This window comes from Crocuta crocuta, unplaced genomic scaffold, assembly GCF_008692635.1.
Source record: "Crocuta crocuta isolate KB4526 unplaced genomic scaffold, BGI_CrCroc_1.0 scaffold650, whole genome shotgun sequence".
Classification (NCBI taxonomy): Eukaryota; Metazoa; Chordata; class Mammalia; order Carnivora; family Hyaenidae; genus Crocuta; species Crocuta crocuta.
The window spans coordinates 924739-949779 of NW_027532882.1; the positions used below are offsets into that span (position 1 = coordinate 924739).

General features: G+C 52.8%; 1 protein-coding gene across 1 annotated transcript in view; it reads right to left on the reverse strand.

Annotated features, from left to right (window-relative positions):
- Positions 1-25041, reverse strand: part of ARHGEF18 (Rho/Rac guanine nucleotide exchange factor 18) — an 82440-nt gene that overhangs the window by 45036 nt on the left and 12363 nt on the right. The window contains exons 2-10 of the mRNA XM_077745720.1: positions 24758-24879; positions 17995-18254; positions 17112-17262; positions 16379-16493; positions 15451-15508; positions 15096-15140; positions 14496-14573; positions 12903-13005; positions 12613-12754 (exon numbers count right to left, since the gene is read on the reverse strand). Of these exons, the coding sequence (XP_077601846.1) occupies positions 12613-12754; positions 12903-13005; positions 14496-14573; positions 15096-15140; positions 15451-15508; positions 16379-16493; positions 17112-17262; positions 17995-18254; positions 24758-24772 (967 nt within the window). The 5' untranslated portion in view covers positions 24773-24879. The remainder of the gene's footprint in view (positions 1-12612; positions 12755-12902; positions 13006-14495; positions 14574-15095; positions 15141-15450; positions 15509-16378; positions 16494-17111; positions 17263-17994; positions 18255-24757; positions 24880-25041) is intronic.

Below are 25041 nucleotides of genomic sequence, written 5' to 3' on the forward strand. Positions count from 1 at the left end.
AAAAAAAAACAAAACAACAAATGTTAGCAGAGGTGGCTCTAAGGAGGGCAGAGGAAATCAAACACTTGACCGAGCCCAGTGGGTTTCTCTTTCACCAGATAAAAAGCATTCTGTTAAAGGCGGAAGGCAGGAAAGAAAAACATGCAAACACAATGCCAGAAAAAACCTGTTTGCTTTCAGTGGCCTGGGGAATTGTTCAAGGGTAGAAATGGTGTCAGGGGTGCTGAGGCTCAGAAAGACGGCCAGAAGGAGTGCCCAGTGCAAAGTGGCATCTGAGAAGATGTGTCCCCTTCACCTGTGTCCCTCACCAAATTTACAAAGCAGAGCCCTAGCCCTGGAACCAGAATGGTAAAAATCACCAGTCTTCTGCAGCAGTGGGCCAACTTCAGCCTGAGGGCCAACCACCTATTTTTTGTTAATAAAGCTTTATCGGAGCATAGCCATGCCCACTCGTCTCCCTGCTGTCTGGGGCTCCCTGCGGGAGCAGCCGCAACAGAGGCTGTGTGGTCTGCAAAGTCAAATATGTTTACTACTGGGCTCTTTACAGGAAAAGTCTGCTGGTCTACCTTATCTGCTTGGATTGTTCTGGAAGGCAGGGCCTATTCCAACAAACCCAGCAGGGCTCACTCATGTGGCATGAGAAGCACCCATTTTTAATCCCTGACACACAGAAGGGGATGGAATAAAGGACGCAGTGAAGTGGATTAACTGTGTGAAGTCATTACTGAATTCCAGAGTCCTGAAGTAGCCTATGCTGGCAGCAAACAGGTACGAGGTTGGTCCCTGAGCATCTCAAGATCTCCATACTGCTGAGAGCACCGGCTAGAACCATTAACGTTAAGTCAGCAACCGGCTCCTATATTAGGAAAATTCCAGACCCTTGCAAAGACCTTCATTAGTATTCCTTTTAGTGCTGCAACAGTGTGAGCCTGAATATATTTTAATGTATTTCGTGTCTCAAGGTCAGGAAGAAAACAGTTTCACATACTTATGTAAGCTAGGTGCAGGGCCAGGCAGATGGAACTGTTTTTTCCTCTCCAAATTGACATGAGTTTTGTATTGGGTGAAGGTGGTTTTTGAACTTATGGGGAAAGACGAGAGTATATGGAGGCAGGCACACAAGCAAACAGTGAACATACTGTAGTATCAGGCACCTGTTTATACTGCAGAGCAAATGATATTCACAGAAGACTGAAGCAGGGAACTAGCTCTTCTTGAGAGCTCCGATTTCCTCTCTTCGCTGACTGGGCTCCCAAGAGTGGGCCGAAGTCCAATGCTTATTTTTCACTTTAAAATATCTGGAAGTTACTGTGTTGGCAAGAATCTAAGAAATGAGTTCCTGTAGCATGTAAACGTGCTCTCACTGATGACGCTAGAAATAGAAGGCTCCTGCGGTGGGGTGGATATGGTGCCCTCAGACTTCATGGCCACCCAGAACCTCACAAAATGTGGCCTCCTTTGAAAAGAGGGTCTTTACAGATGTAACTAACTTAAGGGTCTCAAGATGGCATCAGCCTGGATTAAGGGTGGACCCTGGATCCAGTGGCTGCAGTCTGTACAAGGCACAGGGAGATTTGGCTGCAGAGGGACACACAGACACAGAAACACACACAGGGGTGAAGGCCAAGTGAACATAAAGGCAGAGCCTGGTGTGATGCAGCCTTCTAGGACCCTCCCCTAGAGCCTTCGAGGGGCGTGCGGCCTTGCAGACACCTTGACCTCAGAGTTTTAGCCTCCAGAACTGTGACAGAATAAATTTCTGTTATTTTAAGCTACTTAGGTTGTAGCAATCTGTCACAGAGGTCCTGAGGAACTAGTACAGTTCTCAAAAGTCACAGCTCTTGGGGCGCCTGGGTGGCTTAGTCGGTTAAGCGTCCGACTTTCGCTTGGGTCACGACCTCGCGGTTCGTGGGTTCGAGTCCCGCGTCGGGCTCTGTGCTGACTGCCAGCTCAGAGCCTGGAGCCTGTTTCAATCTGTAANTCTCTGACCCTCCCCTGCTCACGCTGTCTCTCTCTCTCTCCTAGAAATAAATAAAAAAAATTAAAAAAAAAAAAGTCACAGCTCTTAATTGTACCGCCAAGTGCTACATCCTTTCCTGAACACTTTTCTACCGTACACCCTGGGATCTTAAGGCAGTGTTCTCACACTGAGGATCATGACCCCTTAGTGAGCTGGGGAAACAGCTTCCTGCAAAATACAACAACGGAGGGAGAGCCTGAGTGGCTCAGTTGGTTGAGCGTCCGACTTCAGCTCAGGTCATGATCTCGCGGTTCGTGGGTTCGAGCCCCGCGTCGGGCTCTGTGCTGACTGCCAGCTCAGAGCCTGGAGCCTATTTTGGAGTCTGTGTCTCCCTCTCTCTCTGACCCTCCCCTGCTCGCGCTGTCTCTCTCTCTCTCTCCTAGAAATAAATTCTCATATTAAAAAAAAATAAATAAATAAACATTAAAAGAAAAGGAAAAAAAACCCAAACCAAAAAACGTTTACATATGAAATGTCCAGAACAGGCAAATCTAGAGAGAGGAAGTAGAGTCAAGGTCACCAGAGGCTTGGGAACGGGAAACGCAGAGTGACAGCTAATAGGTACTTGATTTCCTTTCAGGGTGATGAGAATGTTTGGGGTGATGAGTGGTGATGGCTGCACAATTCTATAAATATACTGAAAACCACTGAATCATACGCACTAAAGGGATGTATGTTATGATATGCGAATTACAACATCCCCATTTTCAAAAGCAGCAGCAGAATGGACAACTGCGGACAGCAGCAGGGCCCAGCAAGCAGGGCCTTCCCCTGGGATCAGAGCTTTGGGAACATTCTAGAAGAGGGAGAGACACCAAAAGGAAGGTTTTAGCTTCCTGCTAATAAGCCGGGTGGAGCTAATGACAATAGTAAAAGTACTCATTTATGAGATGTGACTGATAATTAATCCTCAAACTTCCAGAGCCGGCTGTGGTGGCTGCGCTCCATTTTTTAAATGCATATTTTATGCACGCTGTTAATGAAGTATATTTTTAAGATTAAAACGAAGAAAAAGAAGAAGCCAAGAGCTAAGTTGTGTTTGCTCTGCCATTCCAGAACCTGGTACACAGCAGGCGCCAAACGAACGGATGAACACACTCGCGCCCGCACCCGCTGGGCCCTCCGCGAGCAGTTCCAAGCCCACGGGCTGAGGCGTGCCGTTACGCTGCTAGGTTTACAGGCGGGGAAACTGAGGATGGGAGTGTTCACAGAGCATCTCTGAGACCCGGAAGTAGACTTGAGCTCCCTGCTGCCGCCCTGCTGCTCACAGTGCTCACATGTGTGTGTGCATGAGCGGACACGAGTGGCCTGCTGGAGGCCCGCAGAGCCCTGAGAAAGCCCCGAGTGCTAGAAACTTCCACAGTAGAAGGAAGTGCTGGAAAGGGCTGGGGGCGGGTCCCAAGTCAAATGACAAGTTTGGGCTTTCGAGCAATGCAGATGAACACTGGGTGTAGGAGTTCCCGATGGCTGCTGGGACAAAGTTCCAGGAGGCGGCTGAAAACAGCACAAACTATTCCCTGAGGGTGCTGGAGGGCAGAAGGCCGAGCTGGGTTGGAGGGTGGCCACCTTCTGGAGGCTTCTAGCGGCACCTGTGGACCTGGCTTCCTGCCCCTCTTCCATCTTTGAAGGCAGCAGCGAGCCCCTTCCAACCCCTCTCTGACCTCAGACCCTCTGGACCCTCCTGCCTGCCTCCCTCTCCTGAGGACCCTTCTGCTGCCCCTGGGCTCACCTGGAAAACCCAGGCTCATCCTCCATCTCCAGGTCCTGGGTCACACCTGTGGAGTTCCTTTTGCCACAGAAGGTCACGTATTTGCGATTCTCGGGGGTCAGGATGCAAGCATCTCGGGGGACCCCCTGCTGCCTACCACACCTAGGATGTTTCCGGGACACCGGCGTGCGGGAAGAGCGCGGCTACAAATCACAACAGAGGAGAGACGCATGCGGCCCTCTGGCTCCCAGGCCACAAGTCTCCATGCGGAAGGTGCTCTGGGGAGGACGGGGCTGGCTGATTCCTGCTCCGAGGGCACAGCAAAGCCCCAGAACTCCCAGGGCCTCCGCCTCTGGTGACACAAGCACACTGACCAGACCATGGCTCTCAGACCCTGGAAGCCTTGGGATGGGGTGGATGTGGCGGGGGAGAGACTCTGATTGGAGGGCAGGGAACACAGCTTCCCCCTCTCCAGCGCAAAATAAACTTGAGATTGGTCCAAACTGGTCACCCTAACAGCCCTACAAGCCTCGGGTGCCCCTGCTGCGGAAGAGTTCTCCTAGTTGATGGCCTCAGGGCCCGAGGTCTGCCTGGTCACCCACATCACACTCCCACACTGTCACTGAAGCCCTGACACACCCACCTTGGAACAGATCCATGTCTGACCTCTTCCCCACGGTCCCTGTTTAGGCCAAGGTCATTTCCCAACGTGCCTCTCTATCTCCAGCCTCGGCCTCTTCCAAGCCAGCCTCCACCCACTGACAGTAAGGGCCATAAAGTCCACCAGGGTAACACCCCAGCCTGTAAAATGCCCGTCTCAGCGCTCCCTGGCTACCTGACGAACAGCACGTCTTTCCCTACTCTGACTTTCACACATGCCGGTCCCACTCTGTGAGTCTCGGCCTAACCACCACCCCTCAGGAGAGGGCTCTCCTGCCCGTTCTGACCCCGCAGCTCTGCCTCAACCAACCCTTGTCACAATGGATGGCCCACGGGGCTTGGTGACCGTCTCCTAAGTGGTAGGGACCGATCTGTAATCAACTTTAGGAAAACAAGAATCTATCAGTGTCAATAATCCAACCCAAGCCATTTATGTCGGACAGCTGTTCCCTTTGTTTTTAGGATTTTCTTATCTTTCCCCCTTGGATTTCCAGCCACCGAGGCTCAAACCTCTCCTTCCGATTCTGTCCCATGACCATGTCCACGGCGCTGCTAGCTCTTATCCTGCGGCTTTGCCTTTTTCTCCTAGTCCACAGCTTTACTGAGATGGAGTTCACGTAGTATACAACTCACCCTTTTACAGCGTACGACTGGATGGCTTCTAGTATATTCAGTATCGTGTGTCTATCACCACGGTTCTAGAACGTTTTCATCATCCCCAAAAGAAACCCCGCGCCCCTCAGCTGTCACTCCCCACACCACTCCTTCCGGGCCCTGGCAAGCATTCCTCTACTTTTGGTCTCTCTGGATTTTCCCATTCTGGATATTTCACATAAATGGAACCAGAAGATACACAGCCTTTTGGGACTGGCTTCTCTCATTCGGCGTGCCATTTGCAAGGCTCACCCATGTTGTCACATCTTTTTTTATTGGTGACAAATATTCCACCGTGTGGATGGGTCACATTTCACTTTTCCATTCATCGGATGGACATTTGGGTCGGCTGTTGTGAATACGATTCCTGTGAGTGTGTGCACCAGTTCTGTGCGGGCCTATACATCCATCTCCCTTAGGCACAGACCTAGGGGTGGAATTGCAAGATCATACGGTAGACCACACTGTCACCAAACACTGTCCAAGTTTAACTTCTGGAGGAATCGCCAGACGGTTTTCCCACAGTGGCTGCCCCATTCTACAGCCCCACCGGCAGTATAGAGGAGGGTCTCAATTTTTCCATCTCCCCATCACTCTTTAATTTCTTTGATGAGAAGCCTCCAAGTGGCCAGTGCAAAGATCACAAGGACCATCGATGACTACATCCTGGGATTACAAGCACCCAAGAGCTGCCTCGCTCCCGGCTTCGTAGCCCACCGGTCCCCACGGGTCCCCACCGGTCCGCCACAGGTTTTAGCTCTACAATATGTCTGGTCATGTGAGGTCACTGGCGAGCACGCTGACCCTTGCTATGGACGACGTCACCATTTATTATTCTTTCTAAATTTGCTTTTGCTCTGCAAAGTAATCTTGGCAAATTAAGAGGTATCCATAAACAGTGCCTAACTGTCCTCATGCACAGAACACGCTGCATTTCAGCCAAGTGATTCGACATGGTCCTTCCTTCCCTCTGTCCCGTGCTGCAAAGGAGCCACAGAGCACCTGTGGGGGCCACCTCTTTCTTTTGCCTTTCTCTCCTCCTGAAACTTACCCACAAGAGTAAGCAGATGGTAAAATGTTCTGAATTAGATAGTGGTGGCAGTTGTATAACTCTGGGAAAGTATTAAGAATCACTGAAGGGGGCGCCTGAGTGGCTCAGTCAGTTAAGCACCCAACTTTCCGCTCAGGTCATGATCTGACAGTTCTGGAGTTCGAGCCCTGTGTCAAGCTCTGTGCTGTCAGCGCAGAACCTGCTTGGAATTCTCTGTCTCCCTCTCTCTCTCTGCCCCTCCCGCACAAGTGCTTTCTCTCTCTCTCTCTCTCTCTCTCTCTCTCAAAACTGAACAAAAACAAACAAAAAACAAAACAAAACAAGGGCCCCAGGGTGGCTCAGTTGGTTGAGCATCTGACTCATGATCTCAAGGTTCATAAGTTTGAGCCCCACAAAGGGCTCCAAGCTGATGGTGTGGAGCCTGCTTGGGATTCTCTCTCTCCCTGCCCTTCCCCCATGTGCTCTCTCTTTCTCTATCAAAATAAATAAACTAAAAAAAAACAAAAAACCGCACTAAATAGCACATTTTAAAACGGTGAATTTTATGGTAGATGAATTCTATTCCAATAAAGCTGTATTATTAAGAAAAAAAGGGGGGGGGGCGTCTGGGTGGCTCAAGTCGGTTAAGCGTCCAACTTTGGCTCAGGTCATGACTTCACAGTTCGTGAGTTCCAGCCCCGCAGCAGGCTCTGTGCTGACAGCTCCAAGCCTGGAGCCTGCTTTGGATTCTGTCTCCCTCTCTGCCCCTCCCCTGCTGGTGCTCTCACTCTCTCAAAGAATAAACATTAAAATTTTTTTCTAAAAGAGAGAGTGATACGAGTTTAAAATGTAAACCACACAGGGTATGTTAAATCTTTAGAATATTTTTTTCAAGATGTGATGTAAATCAGCTGGTGTATTTGCTACTTTGAACACAACCAACCACAACTTTATACTCCCTTGAAAACTAAGGACAGAAGCCGAGAAACAAGCAAGTTGAATTTTACACTCAAGGGCAATTTTAACAACACACCCCAAGCACAGCAGTGGGGGGGCCCTTCACTGAGGACATTATTTTAATCAGTTTGCCCCCTCCCCCAACAGTCACATTCCTCCTCCAGAAAATTCCTACGGGCAGCTGCAGAGCTGTGACCGGAATTGTTTTGCACCTGGAGAAAGGGTTTTCAAAACACGCAGGCAGGCAGCTCCCCACCACCGCTTTCAGGGGAAGAGTAAAACTCAACCAATAAATAACAAAGAAACAAACTGTTTGGACTTCATAAAGGTCTCTGGGTTTTAAATTACTTGAGACAGCGGAGATGAGAAGGTTTTCAAAGTCTTGGGCGGAATCAGAAGAAATGGAAACAGGACCTAGGATGAATGAGGAAGAAAGACCTTGACACAAGGATCAGAAATATGCTAAACATGTGGAAGGTAAACACCCAGGGAGGCACAGCTGGTGACCACAGCCCTAGTCCGAGGGGCTGGTGACAAAGGTAATGGCCCTGCAGCCAGCGGTAATTGCTACTGTGTGACAAGAATGAAAATTATAACACAGCTTACGCCAGAAACAATGGACACGCCACCTTAGCCTTCAAAGCTGAGGGCATGTTCTCAAGTCAATTTAGGGAAAGAGAGGGAGAGAGAGAGAAATAAAGGAAAGAATCAAAGAATCGCTTTTTCCATTTCTCTACGCATGCCATTTAAAAATGAAATAAGCTATACAACCCCCAAAACAAATTATGTTTACAAGAACCGACTTTATTATGCCTTTTATGCTCTTACTTGCTTTAAGAACAACCTTTTTCTCCAAACGGTTTGACCCACAGAACAGCAAACTACTGATCAAGTGTACACTCTGACGTCAAAATAACAACCGAGATGCTCACGTTTTCCAGACACTTTATGATTTGCAATGCCAACCTAAAAACACAGGTCTGGGGGCATGCACATAATCAGCATATAGAACATTTACTGAGCATTCACTATAAGCCAGGCACTCTGCTATGCACTTTACACATACCATCCTGACGAATCTCTAAACAATCCTTATTCCCATTTTAAAGATGGGGAGACTGAGGCTTAGCAAGGTTCCATGGCTAACGTGGTGGCCCTGAGAACACAGCCCGGATCTGATTTGACACTCCAGCATTTCAGGGTTGACCATCACCCAGATACTGCAATGTATCACCAGTAAAATCATCTCCAAATCGCCCCAGGCCATGGGGCTTTTCACGCCGTCCTGAACTCTCTCTCTTTCTAGTAGACAAGAAGAAAAAGGACCTTTAAGGGTTTTGGCTGGAGTTCCACTCTCCCCAGATGAGGCGAAGGGGGAAGAGCTGTGTCCTTCACTTCCAAGTAAAACTTTTCCCTCCCCAAGAAAACTTTTTACATTCCACGCCAGCCATCTCTTCTAAGGCTTTCACCGCAACAGAGCAACAGGTGAAAAAGATCGGAGGGACGGTTACTACCACACACCATGCAAAGATCAAGGGCCTCTCATTCATCCCTGCAATGAAAGTGGCACCGCAACATCTAAATTCTTCCATAAGGAACTGGAGAAAAATTTAAAGCACATATTCTAGGTATAGTTTTGTTGCCCAGACGCTCTCTAGCTGTGAGGGCGTCCACTCCAGGGAGGGAGTTGTGCACAGAGGCCGGAAGCACCACGGCGCTGGTCACCGTTTACGCTAATCGCTATTTTCCCGGTTCTGCCGCCAGCGCTCCAGACCCTGGAGCCCGGAGGGCTCCCATCCTGAGCCGGGGGGAGGCTGCACCGCCCGACGGCTGGAGCTCAGCCGGGGCCAGCGGACATCGTCTGCACCTCTGCATTCGCCAGCCAGAGCCCACATGCACCGACGGGGCCGCGCGAACTGCAGGACCGGCCCGCCAGTTTGGAGGACTCCAGGGGGTCCCCAGCCAAGGCTGAGGCAGCCCCGGGGGTCCCGCACCCCAGGCCGCCCCCGGGGCCGGACNGGCCTGTCACCTGCGAAGAAGGAGCAGCTAGATTCCAGGAAGCTGCTGGGCAAGTCTGGGAAAAATGAGCCATATGGCTCTCAGGTCGTTCCAGACACCCCTACATGGGTCCGTCCAGATACCCAAAACTCCTATTAGACACCCAGGCAGGTGCCATCGGATACTCAAAAAATGCTTTCGGGTACCCAAAATAGATTTCTTCTAAGGCTTCCATCGGTAGTTCCATCTAAGGCTTCAACCCCACCTAGATTTGTTAGTTACCCCCAAACTATTTAGAAACTGAAAAACATGCCAAATACCCAAAAGTACCAGACCTCTTCACCCAGGAGCCATCAGACACCCCCAGATAGAAATGTGTCAAAGACCTTACTCAGAAAGTTTTGGATACTCCCTCCAAACACATACCAGATACCTCTGATACAGATGCTGTCAGATACCCCCAAACAGGTGTCCAGAGTCTAAAATACATGCCATACGTCCCCCCGCAACACACACAGATGTTCTTAGACACCCGAAGACATGCCAGATGCCTCCCCTCCCCCAGGGCCTGCACCCCCTCAGGCAGCATCAGGCAACTGAATTCTGAGTCTGTCCCACCCCTCACCAGGTCCACCCCTCGTGCCGCAGCGGGTCAGTAACCAGGAGAGGAGCCAAGCACCTCTTTCAACCAAGGTTCAAGCTGGCCAAACAAGCCGAGATCTTTCCAAGCCAAACCCACTTCAAAACACCCACAATCTGTGGTCAAGAGCCCTCCGTTCAGAAACAGGGTGGCAGAGTCCCCAAGCGACCTGCCTTCAGTGAAGTCCATTGCTTCACTGACCAAAGAGGGAGCACATCCAAGGAATGGGAGGTTCTAGAAGTGCAAGGATGGGCTTCCTCAGAGGTCAGAAGCCCTGACACAGGTACTTTTGAGGTCTCAATAGATGGGTAAATATTCACTCTCTGAGCTCCTATGACTTTGGGACTTTATTCCAAAGGCAGTGGGGAGCCATTGAAGATTTTAAGCAGGAAAAGTGGCAGGATCCTTATTTCTATAGCTACCTTGGATATAGAAACCTTCAGAGTGACACAATGCTCTCCTCAATGCAGACACCAAGTTTCTCAAGGAGCCTGGCAGCAGGGAGAGGTATCTCTTATCTTTCTTGTATCTGTTCAGCCACTCTGCATTTATTAAGTCCTTATCACGGGCCAGGGATTCTGCTAAGAGCTAGGGAGATGTAGGGAACGTAGGTCTATGGCAGTGTTTCTCAGTCTTGGTACTATTGACAATTGGGGCTGGATGGTTCTCTGTTGTTGGTGGGTGGGGGGTGTTCTATGTATTGGAGGATGTTGAACAGCACCCCTGGCCTGTATCCACTAGATGCAAGTAGCACCCCAGTCCTGATGACAAAAAAATGCCTCTAGATATTGCCAGTGTCCTCTCGGCTAATAGCAACAGCCCTAAGAGACACTCAGACACTGATACAGTCGCCTAATCCACAATCCAGGCTTCCCGGGGGAAGTGGCCCTGGCTTTGTGTTAAAGGATGAGTAAGAGTTATGTGGCCGAGGGAGTTCCAGGAACAGTGCTGAATGAGGAAGGTGCAGTGATGTACATGGGCAGCCACGAGACTGCAGCATGGCTGAGCAGTGGAAGGGAAAAGCGGAGAGGTAGGCAAGGGTCAGATCATGAGGAACTTCAGAGGTCAAGGCCATTAACAAGACTGTCTGGAATGGTGTTCTGTCAGTGGGGCTGGTCCCTGGGAACGCATCTCAGCTTTACCACTGGAGACCCGCCTTCTGTAATTACCTGGAGTGACTCATTCATTCCCTGTCCTGTTGAACTTACTGTGGGGCCCTTTCCTCTAAGGGACAGATAGTCACCTCTGGCTTTGAATGCCTCCAGGGGTAGGTAGGTTTATGGCTAGTTAAACCTGGGAGGTATCTCAGCCTGCTGGGACCGAGCCACAGCTCTTCTGGCCCCCCAGACCTCCTGACGCAAGCATGGGGGGCTATGGTTGGGGGTCTGTGGTTTTGACGCTAGCTTTAACTCAACAACAGAGGATGATGACGGATGCTACGCTTGGCCATGTGTACCAGATGCCATGCTAAGGGCACCCCATGTATTTTCTTTTACACAAACTCGAATCTTTCGTGACCTCTAAAATCTGTCCTGAAAATTGTCTCTGGAGGTGGACCTTGATTCCCACCACCCTGAGAGCACCACGCTAGATTCAGTTACTTGCTTCCAAAGAACAGAGTAGGGAAAGGGAAGAAAATAGTAACCTGATAGATGTTACCTTAAGCAGGAGATGAAGGTTAACACCCACAGGCATGTTATGTTGATAGCACTTACTCCCTGATATGAGGAGACAAGAAGGTTCCCAAGCCTATAACCCGATCTAATTATGAGGCAACATTGGACACACCCGGTGGGGGACATTGTACTAGACACCTGGCTGATGCTTCAAGACTGTGAAGGTCATGAGCAATACGGAAAAGACTGAGAAAACTTCACAGACCAGAGAAACTAGGGAGACAGGATGATTAAAAATACAACACTATTCTGTTTCAGAGAGAGCCTGAGTGGAAGAAGAAATGTGGTGAAATCTGAGGAAACTCTAATTTGATTAGTAATACTGCACCGGGGCGCCTGGGTGGCTCAGTCAGTTGAGGGTCCGACTTCGGCTCAGGTCACGATCTCACAGTTCGTGGGTTCGATCCCCACGTTGGGCTCTGTGCTGACAGCCAGCTCAGAGCCTGGAGCCTGTTTCAGATTCTGTGTCTCCCTCTCTCCCTGACCCTCTCCTGCTCACGCTGTCTCTCTCTCTCTCTCTCAGAAATAAATGAAACATTAAAAAAATAAAGAAATAAAATAAAATAAAATTAAATTAAAAGTCCAGAGGCACCTGGGTGCTCAGTCAGTTGAGCGTTGGACTTAGGCTCAGGTCATGATCTTGAGGTTTGCGAGTTCGAGCCCTGCATTGGGCTCTGTGCTGTTAGTGCGGAGCCCTCTGTGGATCCTCTGTCCCCCTCTCTCTCTGATCCCCCCCTATTTGCACACACTCCCTGTCTCTCTCAAAAATAAACAAACATAAAAAAATAATAGTAAAATTAAATTAAGTTAAAAGTCCAGGGGAAAAAAGGGGCTACTCACCCCCTCTGGAGGGGTAGTCTGTTGTGCCAAAATAGTGCTAAGAGTTGTACGTAGATTGTCGACTCCGCAGAGTGGGGATGGGGAGGAGTGGTGAGCGTCCCTAACCCTCACGTTGTTCAAGGGTCCGCTGTACAATTCTGTTTGTTCAAACATTCCAGATTGTGGTATTTTGTCAGGCAGCCCTAGCTAACACACTGCCGGAGTTAGAATTCTGCGAAAGGAGTTTTGCAATGACAAAAGTCGAGGTAACCACATGGCCCCTGCCCTTAGGGACCTGGCGCTCTCCAGGGAGCTGGGTCAGCCTGTGCTTGGCAGGGGTGAAGTGGGGTGAGAAAGCAACCAGCAAAGAGGCCATGAAGAGAGATTTAGAGGCAGCAAAGGAGACGGAGTGGCTGCCATCGGAGGGCCGGGCAGGGCCACCGGACTTACCAGAGCTCAGGAAGGGTTTGCCGCACAGGGGGCAGCTGGGGTGGCTGAGGAAGGTTCCTTGCGCCAGCTGGTGCCCGTTGATGCATTCCTTCCTCTCTCTGGCATCCTGAGCCTTGTCCTTTGGTTGTGCCGGGCTCTTCCCCTGCGGGGGGGCAGAAACGAACCTCAGAACGCCCTGCGCATTCAGACCTCCCTGGCATCACAGGGCTCTAGGGTCAGGGGCGACATGACAAAGTGGAGAAGGTAGACGGGGTGCCCCCCCTTACCCTGGTCCACGCCCCCCCCCCCACCTTCTCCTTCTGTCTGGTGACTCGACAGCGGAGGGAGCTCAGTCTACGCTTCACCCTTGTGCCTCGGTCATTCCGCTCAATCTTGCTGGCGCCGTCCTCGCTCCTAAGGGATGGAAAAGATGAACAGGGAGCGGCAGTGGGCCCAGAGGGCCTTTTTCAGCCCGGCCCCAAGGTCGCTCCTGGACCCCACCTGGAATTTGTCTCCCCGTAGCCCTCTCGTCCTGTCTCACTTCTGTGGTCTCGGAACTCTCTCCTTCCTCCTCTCAATCACTTATTCACTCAACAAACACAGGTGGTTGCAAAGTTCCAGGAGATGGGGGTACTGGGTTCACAGAGGGGAACTACGACACGGTCTCAAACTTGGGGTCCCTCAGCGGGCCCAGGCTGGAAATCTTGGCTCCGTCCATTTCTGCCTCCTCCCCCGACCCCAGTTTCTGATCAGCCTACAAATCCTGCCCATTTTTCCTTGGGGATATCTCTCAAATCCTGCTCCCCTCATTCCCCCTTACGTTCCAGCCCCAGTTCACTGCCACGCCTCTCCTGGATTACTGGCACCCCCTCATTTAATAAATACAGTTGACCCTTGAATAACGCAGGGATTGGGGCGCCGAGCCTTGCACAGTCAAAAACCCGTATATAATTTCTGACTCTCCCACAACTTAACTACTGATAACACAAACTGTCAATTAACACATATTTTATATGTTATAGGTATTAGGTACTGTGTTCTAACAATGAGGTGAGCTAGAAAAAAGAAAATGTTATCACAAAAATCATAAGGAAGAGGGGCGCCTGGGTGGCTCAGTCGGTTAAGCGTCCGACTCTTGATTTCAGTTCAAGTCGTGATCTTGTGGTTCGTGGGTTCGAGCCCTGCGTTTAGCGCTGTGCTGACAGCACGGAGCCTGCATGGGATTCTCTGTCTCTCTCCCTATCTCTGCCCTTCCCTACTAGCTTTCTCTCTCTCTCAATAATAAAAAGATAAACATATTTTTAAAAAAGAAAGTCATAAGGCAGAGACAATACATTTATAGTCCTGTACTGTATTCATTGAAAAAAATCCACGTATAAGTGGACCCATACAGTTCAAACTAGTGTTGTTCAAGGATCAACTGTATTTATTAAGTCAGCAGCAGACAAACCCAGCCCCTGAGGAATCTGTCCATGGGAGGGAGATTCCACACCTCTGTCTGCAGTCCCTGCTCTCCCTCCAGCGCTGTCTGTGCTCACCAGTCACCAGAGAGCTGTGCTCAAGAGTGTCACAAAAGTGATCGGGGCTCTGCTGACTTCCTTCACCCTCCCTCTTCCCAGCCGCACGCTGACACCGTTTCTTTCCCCCATCCTCCTCTCCACGTGTTGGTGAACCTCTACTCTTCCATTGGAAGCCAACTCAAGCTGTCACCTCCTCCAGGAAGTCTTCCTCTGCCCTCCGAGGTGTATGAGGAGCCTCCCCGGCCCCCACCTCCATCATTGCCCTGGCAGTTCCAGTGAGAGGATGGGGGTGGCCCTACTTCCCGCCACCAGCTTAGGGTCACTGGTAAACGTGTGCAAATCCAGTTTTAGGCCCCCGTCCAAAGCTCCCACTCACATACTTACTCAGAGAGGAACTCAAACCAGGTGAGGTTGGAGTGGGCCTCCCCGGGGCTGACTGACAGGCGAGCCCTCTGTCGGGCCCTGCAGGATCAGAGGGGACAGACACGTGGGTCGGCAGCCCCTCCCTCCCCAGATGCCCCATCGCTGGCCTCTCCCCCCAACTCCGGTGCTTTCCTGTGCCCTGGATCCACATCCGAGACCCCTCCCCCCTCCCTGCCGCTGCGGGCTCTGTCCATGGTCACTGTGACTGGTTTCCAGCAGAGGGTGGTAACACCTCTTGGTCAGACAAAATTAGCACGTCGGGAAGGCCTTCTAGCAAATGGCAGTGTCTTGGGAAAGAAGCCTCGTTTCTCATTTGTGCAAAGGAGGCTTCTGGGCTGGCTCCCCCCACCCCCCCACGCCTCCATGTCCCCTGTCCTTTCCCACATGTGTCCCTCCCCACACCTCTCCTGTCCTGGTTTTCTCCTGTATCTTCCTGTCTTCTCCGCACTTGACCCCGGCCTGTCCACTCCCACACCTGGCCCCCTGGGCTTTCTCCCCGCACCGGCCTTCATGTCTGTCTTCCCTCCCCTGTCCCTCGGACGTGTCGTGCTTCCCACTCACCCGTGGTACTGCCGCAGTTCCTGAAGCACCTTCTGGACGATCAGCCTGGGGTGGGGGCAGGGGAAATGCGGATAAAAACCGTGCAGGGCTGCCCCAGGTTATAGACACGTCCCCCAAGACTGGCTGCCATTGGCCGGCCCGTCCCCGGGTCCTGATGCGGTCCCTGCCCGTGAGACCCAGCCCCTCCCCTGACGCTATATTGAGAACCTTTCTGAGGGGCCTGGGTCTCTCCTCTGGGGGAGGGATGGTGTGGGAGAGAAGACCAAGGTCATGGGTGGGGGGGTGGGGAGGGACGCCAGCCATGGCCCCTTGGCTGTCCACTGGGGCCCCTCCCCACCACAAGGCGGACACTCACACGTGATCTGGCTCTACATGGTCCTTTTCCATGCATTCCAGCACCGGCGGCTCCAAGCCTGGAAGAAGTCCCCGCCCCAGGAGGCATAGGTGTGAGTGCGCTCTGGGGCAGGCTGGCCCTGCGTGGACCCCCGCTGACCCGTCCCTGCAGACCTGGAGGCCGTCCAGAGGGGGCTTGCCACTGGCAGGGAGGCGTCAGGGGGGCAGACAGCCAGTGTTGGAAGTGCACCCCCCTCCCCTGCCACGTCTCAAGAGTGTTTACAGTGTGGTAAGTGCTGTGCACAGGTGCGCTCAGGGAGCCCCCAGGGAGCCCCGCCGAGATACGTTCCTTGCTCCATTCTGACAGAGAAAGCCACAGAGGCTCAGAGAGTTACTAGAAAGTGGTAGATCTCACGGTTTATGGGTTCGAGCCCCATGTCAGGCTCTGTGCTGACAGCTCAGAGCCTGGAGCCTGCTTGGATTCTGTGTCTCCCTCTCTCTCTCTGCCCATCCACTGCTCTCTCTCTCTCTCTCAAAAATAAACATTAAAAAAAAAAAAAGAAAGTGATACTTTTGGGTTTAGACTTCAGGTCTATCCAACAGCAGAAAGACACAGGTTCTTCGGATGGAGATTCAGAGATAAAGAGGGCGATAAAGGAGGGGGCAGAGGTAGAGACAGAAGAGCCCTAGGCGATATAAGGGCGTTGCGGTGGTGGGGTCCGCTCTGGCTGGAGGCCCGGAGGAAGGACAGGGGCAGATGTGGGAAGCCTCTGCCCGCTCTGCCCCACCCCTCCACGAGGAGTTGGGCCCCAGTTCCTGCCCCTAAGTCCCCTCTGCCAGCAATCTTTTCCCAACCTCTTAGGCCCAACTGGGGCCCCATCCAGGGAGCCCTTCAGCAGAAGCCCTTCCCCATGTTGGCTAGAACGAGGGAACCCCCCAGGCCGGGCTACCTTGAACAGCTGCAGTGGGCACCTCCAAAGCCGGAGAGATTTCCAGGGAGCTGATCTCATCAAAGGACACGGGAACCGACCGTGACCTCACTCTTTTCTCAGGGCTGTCACATTCCTGTGGGCAATTAGCATCTCGATCAGCCAGGGAGGCAGCCAGACTGCAGGCCAGCTTCCCAGGTGGAGGGTCCCTAGCCCCATCCTCCAGCCACAGGGGCGGGGGCGCCCTTTGGCCACAAGGCACAGCGATAGATCCCCGTAGCAGCAGCAGCTGAGGGCCGGAGCCCCCAAATTCTGAGCTCCGGATGCCAGCCCATCATGGGCTTCTCCCCAGGTCACAGTCCTTGGCAAAGATGCCTCAGCCACAGGCTACAGCCCTGAGGCTGGAACCCCAGACCTGAGACGAGATCTGTCCGGTCACAGGCGGGCTTCCTTCCAGCTGCAAAGATGCAGAGACGTCCCATCCCCTCTGCCTCCCAGATCACGGGTTAGATTTGTGACCACGGACCCCCTACTGTGGACCCCACCCCAGTGAAGAGCCCTCAGGCCTGGGCTGAGCTCTCAGGACTAAGTGACTCCCTGGTTATGGGCTCCCCCGGGAACAACCCCGCTGTGACGCGTTAAGTCCCACTGGCTGCAGGTAAGGAACTTCTTCCCACCCGTCACGCTGGCCCCGGGCCCCCCCACCCCCACCCCAGCTGTGTTGTTGTCCAGGGCGGCTGTGGGTCACACCCACCTTGCCTGGGTGCTCTGCTTGGGTCCTACCCCCAGACAGACATTCTTGGGTCCAGGCCTGCAGATCTTCTCCGGGCAAGTTCAGAGCAAGGCTAGCCAGCGTCCGCGGGAGACAGGCCCCCTCGTTCACAGCCGCCGCCTCGAGGCTGAGCCTGGTGGAAGAGGTGAGCAAGTCAGGGCTTCGCTGTGTCTCCTCCACCTGGCTGTTTCCCCACCTCCACTTCCAGGGGCTTAGGGGACCCTGCGGTCGATCCTTCCCAGGGCAGGGGGGAGTGCTCAGGATATAGAGAGGTGTTCAATCTCCCCGTGTTGGAGGAGAGGTCAGGGGAGCCTTGTTGGGGAATTTGCAGGTGGGTCCACACCTTTGCATAGAGGACACAGCATTTTTACACAGACCGGATTTCCATTTGTGGTGACTTTGGGAGGGGTTGGGGAGGCAGGTGCGGGTGGTTAAACCCCCCCCTTCCCCCCCAGCTTCGCTGTGCGGGGCTGCTGCTGTGTGTGAAGTCAAGGACACGTCTGCGTTTTAATCACAAGTGCATCTGTGGCTTTGTGCCTATGTGTGTGACCAGCTGCTAGTCACACATGTAGGCCTTTCTGAATGGGCTGGAGCGAGGCGAGTGCGGAAGCCTGCAGGCGTGGACACGGGACTGGGTGTGCACCCGCCGCGCCAGCATAGCGTCTTCACTTCGGGGTTGTGCGAGCTTCTTTGACGTGCACGCGGGCTTGTCCGCCCTCCCAGGCGCTGTGTGTGGGCACGCATGTGTGTCTTAGGAGAGGGTCTATAGGGCTGCCTCTGACAGTGCAGATACCGCCCCCCCACCCCACCCCCATGCAGGGGTGAGGCCCTGCCCTGTCCTGGGGGCGTGTCACGGAAGCCTGACCTCTGCCAGCTCTCCGAGCAGCTCCGAGACCTCTCCCAGCTGCGTCTCCGAGACCCGCCCTGGGACCCGGCTGAGCTGGAGAAGGGCGAATCTCCTCCGGCCTCTTCGCTGGGGGGGCCGCTGTCCCTGGCCCCCCCAGGCTGGCTGTGGGGAAGGGCCCCAAGGCCCAGGTCCTGGAGATACTCGCTGCCCTGCAGGGCCCCCAGGTCCAAGCTGAGGTCCTCCGTGCTGTCGCTGAGCTGTCCCGGAATACCATCATCCTGGAGACCCGTGTGGGAGAAGAGGGCATTGACCGAGGGCACCAGGGGCCCCTGCCCATCCCCCTCCCGCCAGTAGAGTGGAATGGGGGTAGCCCCCCACCCCCCAGAGATCTATTCTGGGCCTTCAAGGCCTCACCCCTCAAAAGGGGGCTGGAAGTCTGGACCTCTAGCCCTGACTTCACCTTGCTCGCTGGGTTTCCCTCTGATAAGCTTATAAAGGGGGGTAATAACCTCTGCCCTGCCCCCCTCCCCACACCTTGTTTAAGGTCTTCAAATGCACTTCGTAATCGCCCGGCCCAGAGCTAAGTCATCCTTGGCGCTAAAGGCAGAATTTCCTGCCGCATTGGGGCTCCTGGTCTTGTCCCTGGGGTGCTTGGTACATTTCCTCCTGGGTCTATTGGACCCCAGTGGTCCCTCCCAGGCCCAGGCTAGGCTGAGGCAAGTGAGGACCTCACCTCAGGCACAAAATCAAAGGTGGGGCCTCAAACTCAGGAATCCAGAAAAATCAGGTTAGTGTAATACATGTATTTTTAAAAGGCAAGAGTCAGGGCGCCCGGGTGGCTCAGTCGGTTAAGCGTCCGACTTTGGCTCAGGTCATGACCTCACGGTTTGTGGCTTCGAGCCCCGCGTCGGGCTCTGTGCTGACAGCTCAGAGCCTGGAGCCTGCTTCAGATTCTGTATCTCCCTCTCTCTCTGCCCCTCCCCAAATCACACTCTGTGTGTGTTTCAAAAAATAAACATTAAAAAATAATAAAAAATAAAAATAAAAAGTCAAGAGTCATGCCAGGAGATCCACGACGAACAGATGACCAGAATGTTAAATCACGACAGTATTGGACCCTGTGCTTATACGACTCACCTCGCTCACGTCCCTTATTTCTGGCCCTGCTCCCTGAGGGTCTCGAACACCCGAGCCCTCAAGCCAACAGCTTCCCCTCCCAGACAGGTAGAAGCCCAGGGGGCACATTACAAAAGGCTCCGGCGTCAGCCCCGTCTGCAGCCTCAAGCTGCCACCCGCCATTGAGGCAGCACTGTGTCAGGCCCTGTGAGATGCGGAAAATACACGGAGGCGGACGACCATGTGCCAGCCACCAGTGCTCCCGACCGAAGCCCACATTATCACCAAGGCCACAGCAGCTTCACCAGGGGACACTGCTGTCCCACTTCCCAGATCAGGAGACTGAGGCTCAGGGAGGAGCTAAGACTCTCCCTGGATCAAACAGCCGGAGTCAAGCTCAGGTCTGTTTGGATCCAAGCCCTCTGCTCTTTCTTACGCTTCTCTCTCCTTCCCCTAATCCTTTTTTTCTTCTTCCCTTCCCAATCATTCTATTTGCCATTCCCCCCCAGCCCCAGCCAGGGAACTTGCCTTTTCCTCCCCTGGGAAAACCTGTTCTCCCAGCCCACATACAGCGGGCCTGGCGAACTCCTATTCATCCTTCAAAAGCCAGCTTGGGCATGCCCTCCAGGCTGCCTTCCCGACTCTGCAAGGCTAGGTAGGACGTCTCTCCTGGGGGCCGTCAGATCTACAGCACAGACTGCCGCTGTCCAGACTTCCTTTAGGACTGTCCTCGGACAGGGTTTTGTGGGTAGGTGGGTGGATATGTGAGCCTCTCTCTATTGCTTCCTGCAAGGCCAACACTGAGACATGGCCCCAGGCATCTCTGTGATCTCAGGCAGCCCGTGAGACACTGTCCCAACTGGTGGCCTGAAGGGGCCACTGAGGGAACATGGCCCCCCTTCATGGACTCTGCACAAGTCCCGCAGGAGGGCGCCTGGCTGGCTCAGTTACTAAAGCACATGACTCTTGATCTTCGGGTTGTGAGTTCAAGACCCATGTTGGACATAGAGGTTACTTTAAAATAAACAAATGAATACAAGTAAATAAATAAAAAGATTGACGGTGATGTTAATAGATGTGATTAAAAAAAAGTCCTCAAGGATAGTATACAGGGCACTCAGTTATATTTGAATTTCAGATAAACCTCAAGTATTTTTTTAGGATAAGTATTTCCAAAGCATTGCAATATTTGACATTCAAATCTAGGGGCGCCTGGGTGGCTCAGTCGGTTAAGCGTCTGACTTCGGCTTGGGTCATGATCTCACAGTTCGTGGGTTCGAGCCCCACGCTGGGCTCTGTGCTGGCAGCTAGCTCAGAACCTGGAGCCTGCTTTGGATTCTGTGTCTCCCTATCTCTCTGACCCTCCCCTGTTCATGCTGTGTGTGTGTGTCTCTCTCTCTCTCAGATATTTAAAAAAAAAAAATGACATTCGAATCTAACTGGGTGTCCTGTAATTTTGTTTGCTCAGTCTTGCAGCCCTAACTCTGGACCATTTGGTCAGGCAGGGCCAGTCCTTACCAGGTGAGGGAGGAGAGGGAGGTCCCTGCTAATGCCTGGTGTCGGGAAGCTTCCAATTCAAAACTGAAAGTACCTGAAAAGAGGGGCTTTGCGGAGTTGACTTTTCTTGCTGATCTCGCCCACTGAGAGCTCTCTGCGGTTTTTATCCCTTCTTCCTTCTTATTGTGGTAAAGTAGACATGACATAAAATTTGCCATTGTGACCATTTTTAAGTGTGCAGCTCAGTGGCACGAAGGTACCTGGTAACTTCTAATCCGCTGCCTGTCTATGAATTTGCCAAGTCTAGGGACCTCAAGTAAGTGGAATCGTACAATATTTGTCCTTTTCATGTCTGGTTTATCTCACTTAGCGTAATGTTTTCAAGTGTCTCCGTATTCTAGCATGTATCAGAATTTTATTCCTTTTTAAGTCTGAATAACATTCTATTGTCTGGGGCGCCTGGGTGGCTCAGTCAGTTAAACGTCCAGCTCTTGCTTTCGGCTCAGGTTGCGATCTCACGGTTCACATGTTCGAGCCCCGTGTCGGGCCCTGTGCTGACAGTGTGGAGTCGGCTTGGGATTCTCTCTCTTCTCTCTCCCTCCCTGTCTCTCTCTCTCTCTCTCTCTCTCTCTCTCCCCCACTGGCGTGCATTCTCTCTCTCTAAGAATATAAATAAACTTAAAAAAACAACCCTTCCATTGTCTGGAAGGACCACACTGTATGGATATTGGCAAAACCACGTGTTATTTCCCATTCATCCCGTGGTTGAATTCNGGAGGTAAGTCTGGGTCTGACTTCTGGAGCACCCTCTACACAGTTCGCACGGCCTCCCTTTTCCTTGGCACCCGCTGATCTTTGTCCTTCCCCCTCCCTGGCCACCCCTTCTCTGCCTCCACTTCCTCCCTCTGTGCTGCACGCGCCGGGGTCCCTCTTCTCCCGTCTCTGTGGGAAGGCCCACATCTCTGGCCATGGCTGGCCTCGGGCTCGCCTGCCCCTTCCTGTGACCTCCTTGCGAGTCTCCCCTTTCCCCAAATCACTCCAGTCCCCTCCCCGGTGGCTGGACAACCTCTGTTGACTCCGGGCTCCTCTGCCACTGCCCGAAAGGTTTCCTTGTGTCTCTGGTTTTTCTCCTTCTGTAAATATAAACATGTCAGGACAGCCTCTTGGCCCCAGGCCGGGCCCCCTCCCCCTCTCCTGCATCTGGCCTCCCTCACCGGAGGCAGAGGTGGGAACGAGGCCAGGGCTGGGGGTGGAGGGGTGAAGGGCAGCCATGGCACAGGCTGTCCAAATCCCAGCGGCAGGTACCCTGGGGGACGCGGGGGGAGGTGGGGTGTCTCATCTTTTGCTTGGAAACCTCTCTCCTCCAACATCGCCTGGGTGAGGAAAGGCCGGAGCCAGCACAATGGGGGCCTTTCCAGGCATCTGACAGTGTATGCTGGCCCTGACGCCCCGCAGAGGATGCAGTAAATCCAGGCTCTCGCTCCATGGCCTCTGAGGGGACCTGGGGGGGATGGGCTCCCCCTGTCAGACTCAGAGGCGAGATGTCCCAGGAATGCCCACTCTGCAGAAGGGCTTACCATGTGCAGATTTGGATGGTACATGGATAAACTTTAAAAAAAAATGTGAATAGTTCTTTATCTCGTTGTATATTAGTAAGCCACGGGCCGCCAAAGCAACTTTAAGCATGCTGTTTCTCTGGCTCCGTTTCATCAGGTAAGAAAGGAGATCGGTATCAAACAGAATAGCAAAGAAATGACAGGGCAGATGGTTCCTGAGGGGTTCGCATGGTAGAAAAACCTTAGTCAAAGGGTTGCATCCCTGGAATGACTTTTACTAGCTCAGCGTGACCTCAGGCAAGTTCCAGCCCCTCTCCTGGCCTCAGTTTTCTCATCTGTAAGATGGGTGTAATGCTGCCTTCTTGTAGGATTACTTGCTGTATGGGTACAGTGAGGTGATGTGCGCCCATCATAAACCCTGGATCAGTGGAAGCAGATCTGATGTTAGCGGTTGTTTGTATATTTCAGGAGTCAGGGCTCTTCCTTGGGGGAAGGCGATGGTCGGGTTAGATGCAGTCACACAGTCCATCCCCTGCCCCCCTGGAGCTGGTTGGGTAGGAGCGATGGTTTAACCCAGTCATCAGAATCAAGTGTGATAGAATGTTCCAGGAAGCAAGCTGAAGAACTGAGGGAGGCCAGCTGGCCCTGTCTGGAGGAACAGGAATTCTGGATTGGAATTTTACTTAGAAAATCCCCTCCGGGCGCCCAGCTGGCTCAGTAGGTAGAGCGTGTGGCTCTTGATCTCAGGGTTGGCAGTTTGAGCCCCACACTGGGTGTGGAGATTACTTAAAAGGAAGGAAGGCAGGAAGGAAGAAATCGTTTGTGTAAAAAAAAAACCTATTAAGGATTACTCAATTAGGAAAAGTTAGACAACCTTTAGATAGTTTCTAGGGCCAAACCCAAACCTATATCCAACCACATAAAATAGTGTCCACATGACACGTAAATGATCTCTTGAACTGGCCAAGCTTCACATATTGATCAAGTTTCATATATTTTAAGAAGATCTACATCTTACCAATTAGTAGACAGTAGACTTTCAATAAGAAGTGTCCTGTTATATGTAAGAAGAAGGAGGAGGAGAAGGAGAAGAAAAGAAAGAAATCAATCAAGGGGTCTTCCCAGAGGAGGTGACAGCGAAGGGAGCAAATAAGAGTTGGTGAGGCAGAGGCCACAAGTGAGGGCATTCCAGGCATCAAAAAGACAGGATGTTCAGAAGCCTGCAGGCTTGAGATCCCGCTGCCTTCCAACAACTGGAGGTGTGGAGGGGGGAAAGGGGGCCGGTACGTCAAGTAAGAACTTAATCTCTAAGTTCCAAACAGTGGAGGTATGGAGTTCAGGCAGGGTGGGGGTGGGGGGCGACTGCGATTTGTCTTCAGAAAGATCGTGCAAGATGCAGAGTTGAGACGGGCCGGGATGGGGGGAGGGGGTCGGTGGAGTGAGTAGGGCCCCTGGGGGTGAGCGATCATGGCGGCCTCCTCCAGGGCAACGGAGAAGAAAGGAGAAACATGGACAGAGGTTCAGGTGCAGTGTTCACAGGACTCCCCTGAGAGAGTGAGAACAGGAGGGAAGGGACAGGAAAGTGCCTTCCATTGCCTCCGGTGACAATGACAGGGGCTTGGGAGAGGGGTCCCCCCATTACCACCTCATCTGCCCAACTTCCTGCAGCAGACGATTCCTATGCGAAGAGGCCCAGAGCCCTGAACTGTGCTTGAGTCCTGTTCTTGTCTTTGTGCACCCTGGGTCCTCGCTGACCCTGGGCCAAATTTTTTTTTGTTTTGAAAAAGAGAGAGAGAGAGAATCCAAAGCAGGCTCTGAGCAAGCAGCACTAAGCCCTATGTGGGGCTCGAACCCAGGAACCATGAGATCATGACCTGAGCTGAAACCGAGTCAGACACTTAGGACACTTAACTGACTGAGCCACCCAGGCGCCCCCACTTGGGCCAGTTCTTACCCTGCTGGGCACTCGTTTCCCCTCCTACAAGATGCAGGGATGGATAGACAGGATGCCTCGTGTGATTTAACTGTAATGGACCCTGCTTCTTTGGTGTAAAATGCCACCCAGACCCCCCTTCAGCAAAGATGTGCCGTCCCAGGTGCTCGGAAGGATGTCAGCAGGTGACTGTCAGCCGTCAGATCCCCTTCCAGGAAGCCACACCCCTTCCTGAGCAGCCCACAGGCCACGCCTGACTGATGATGTGGGGACCGAATGGTTTGTCCATCTCAGCCTGACTTGGGACCGCTCGGCAAGGCTGCTCTAGCCCAGAGCTCCCGTGGATGCTTTTCCTTCCCATCTCATCCATCCATCTACCCACCCACCCTTCCTTCCTTCTTCCCATCCGCCCGTCCGTCCACATGTCCATCCCTCTGTCATTCCCTCCGTCCAGGCACCATTCACCTGCCTTCTCCACGTCCCTCCCTCCCCCTTCTCGCTCCAGGAAGGATTCCAGTCTCCTCATCGGTCAAATGCGACAGTAACTACCCCTTGGGTTTTCATGAAAGTCCTCGGAAACACTGCACGCAGAGTGCCTGGTAAAGAGCACGTCTGAACAAAGTGTCCTTACTGCCACTGTGTCATCAGCTCCCGCCCCTCTCAGCCACCAGACACCTGCCTGCTCATCTTCCATGGTGGGAAAGTCCGGGTGCCCAGGCCTCCAAGGTCCGCCGCTGCTCCCGGCGGCTGACGCTGCTGCTCCAGAGTCAAAGGGCTGGACACATGGCTTGGGCTCGGAGCCTGTAGAGAAACGAGGGACAAGGTGTCAGGGTCAAGTGCGACCGGCTGAGGAGTGAGACTCCTGAGTTCTGCAGCTGCCTGTGCTCGCCCGGGGCCTCGGTTTCCTCATCTATAAGATGGGCTGGTGGAGGACGATGATCTCAATGATCTTTAAGCCAACAC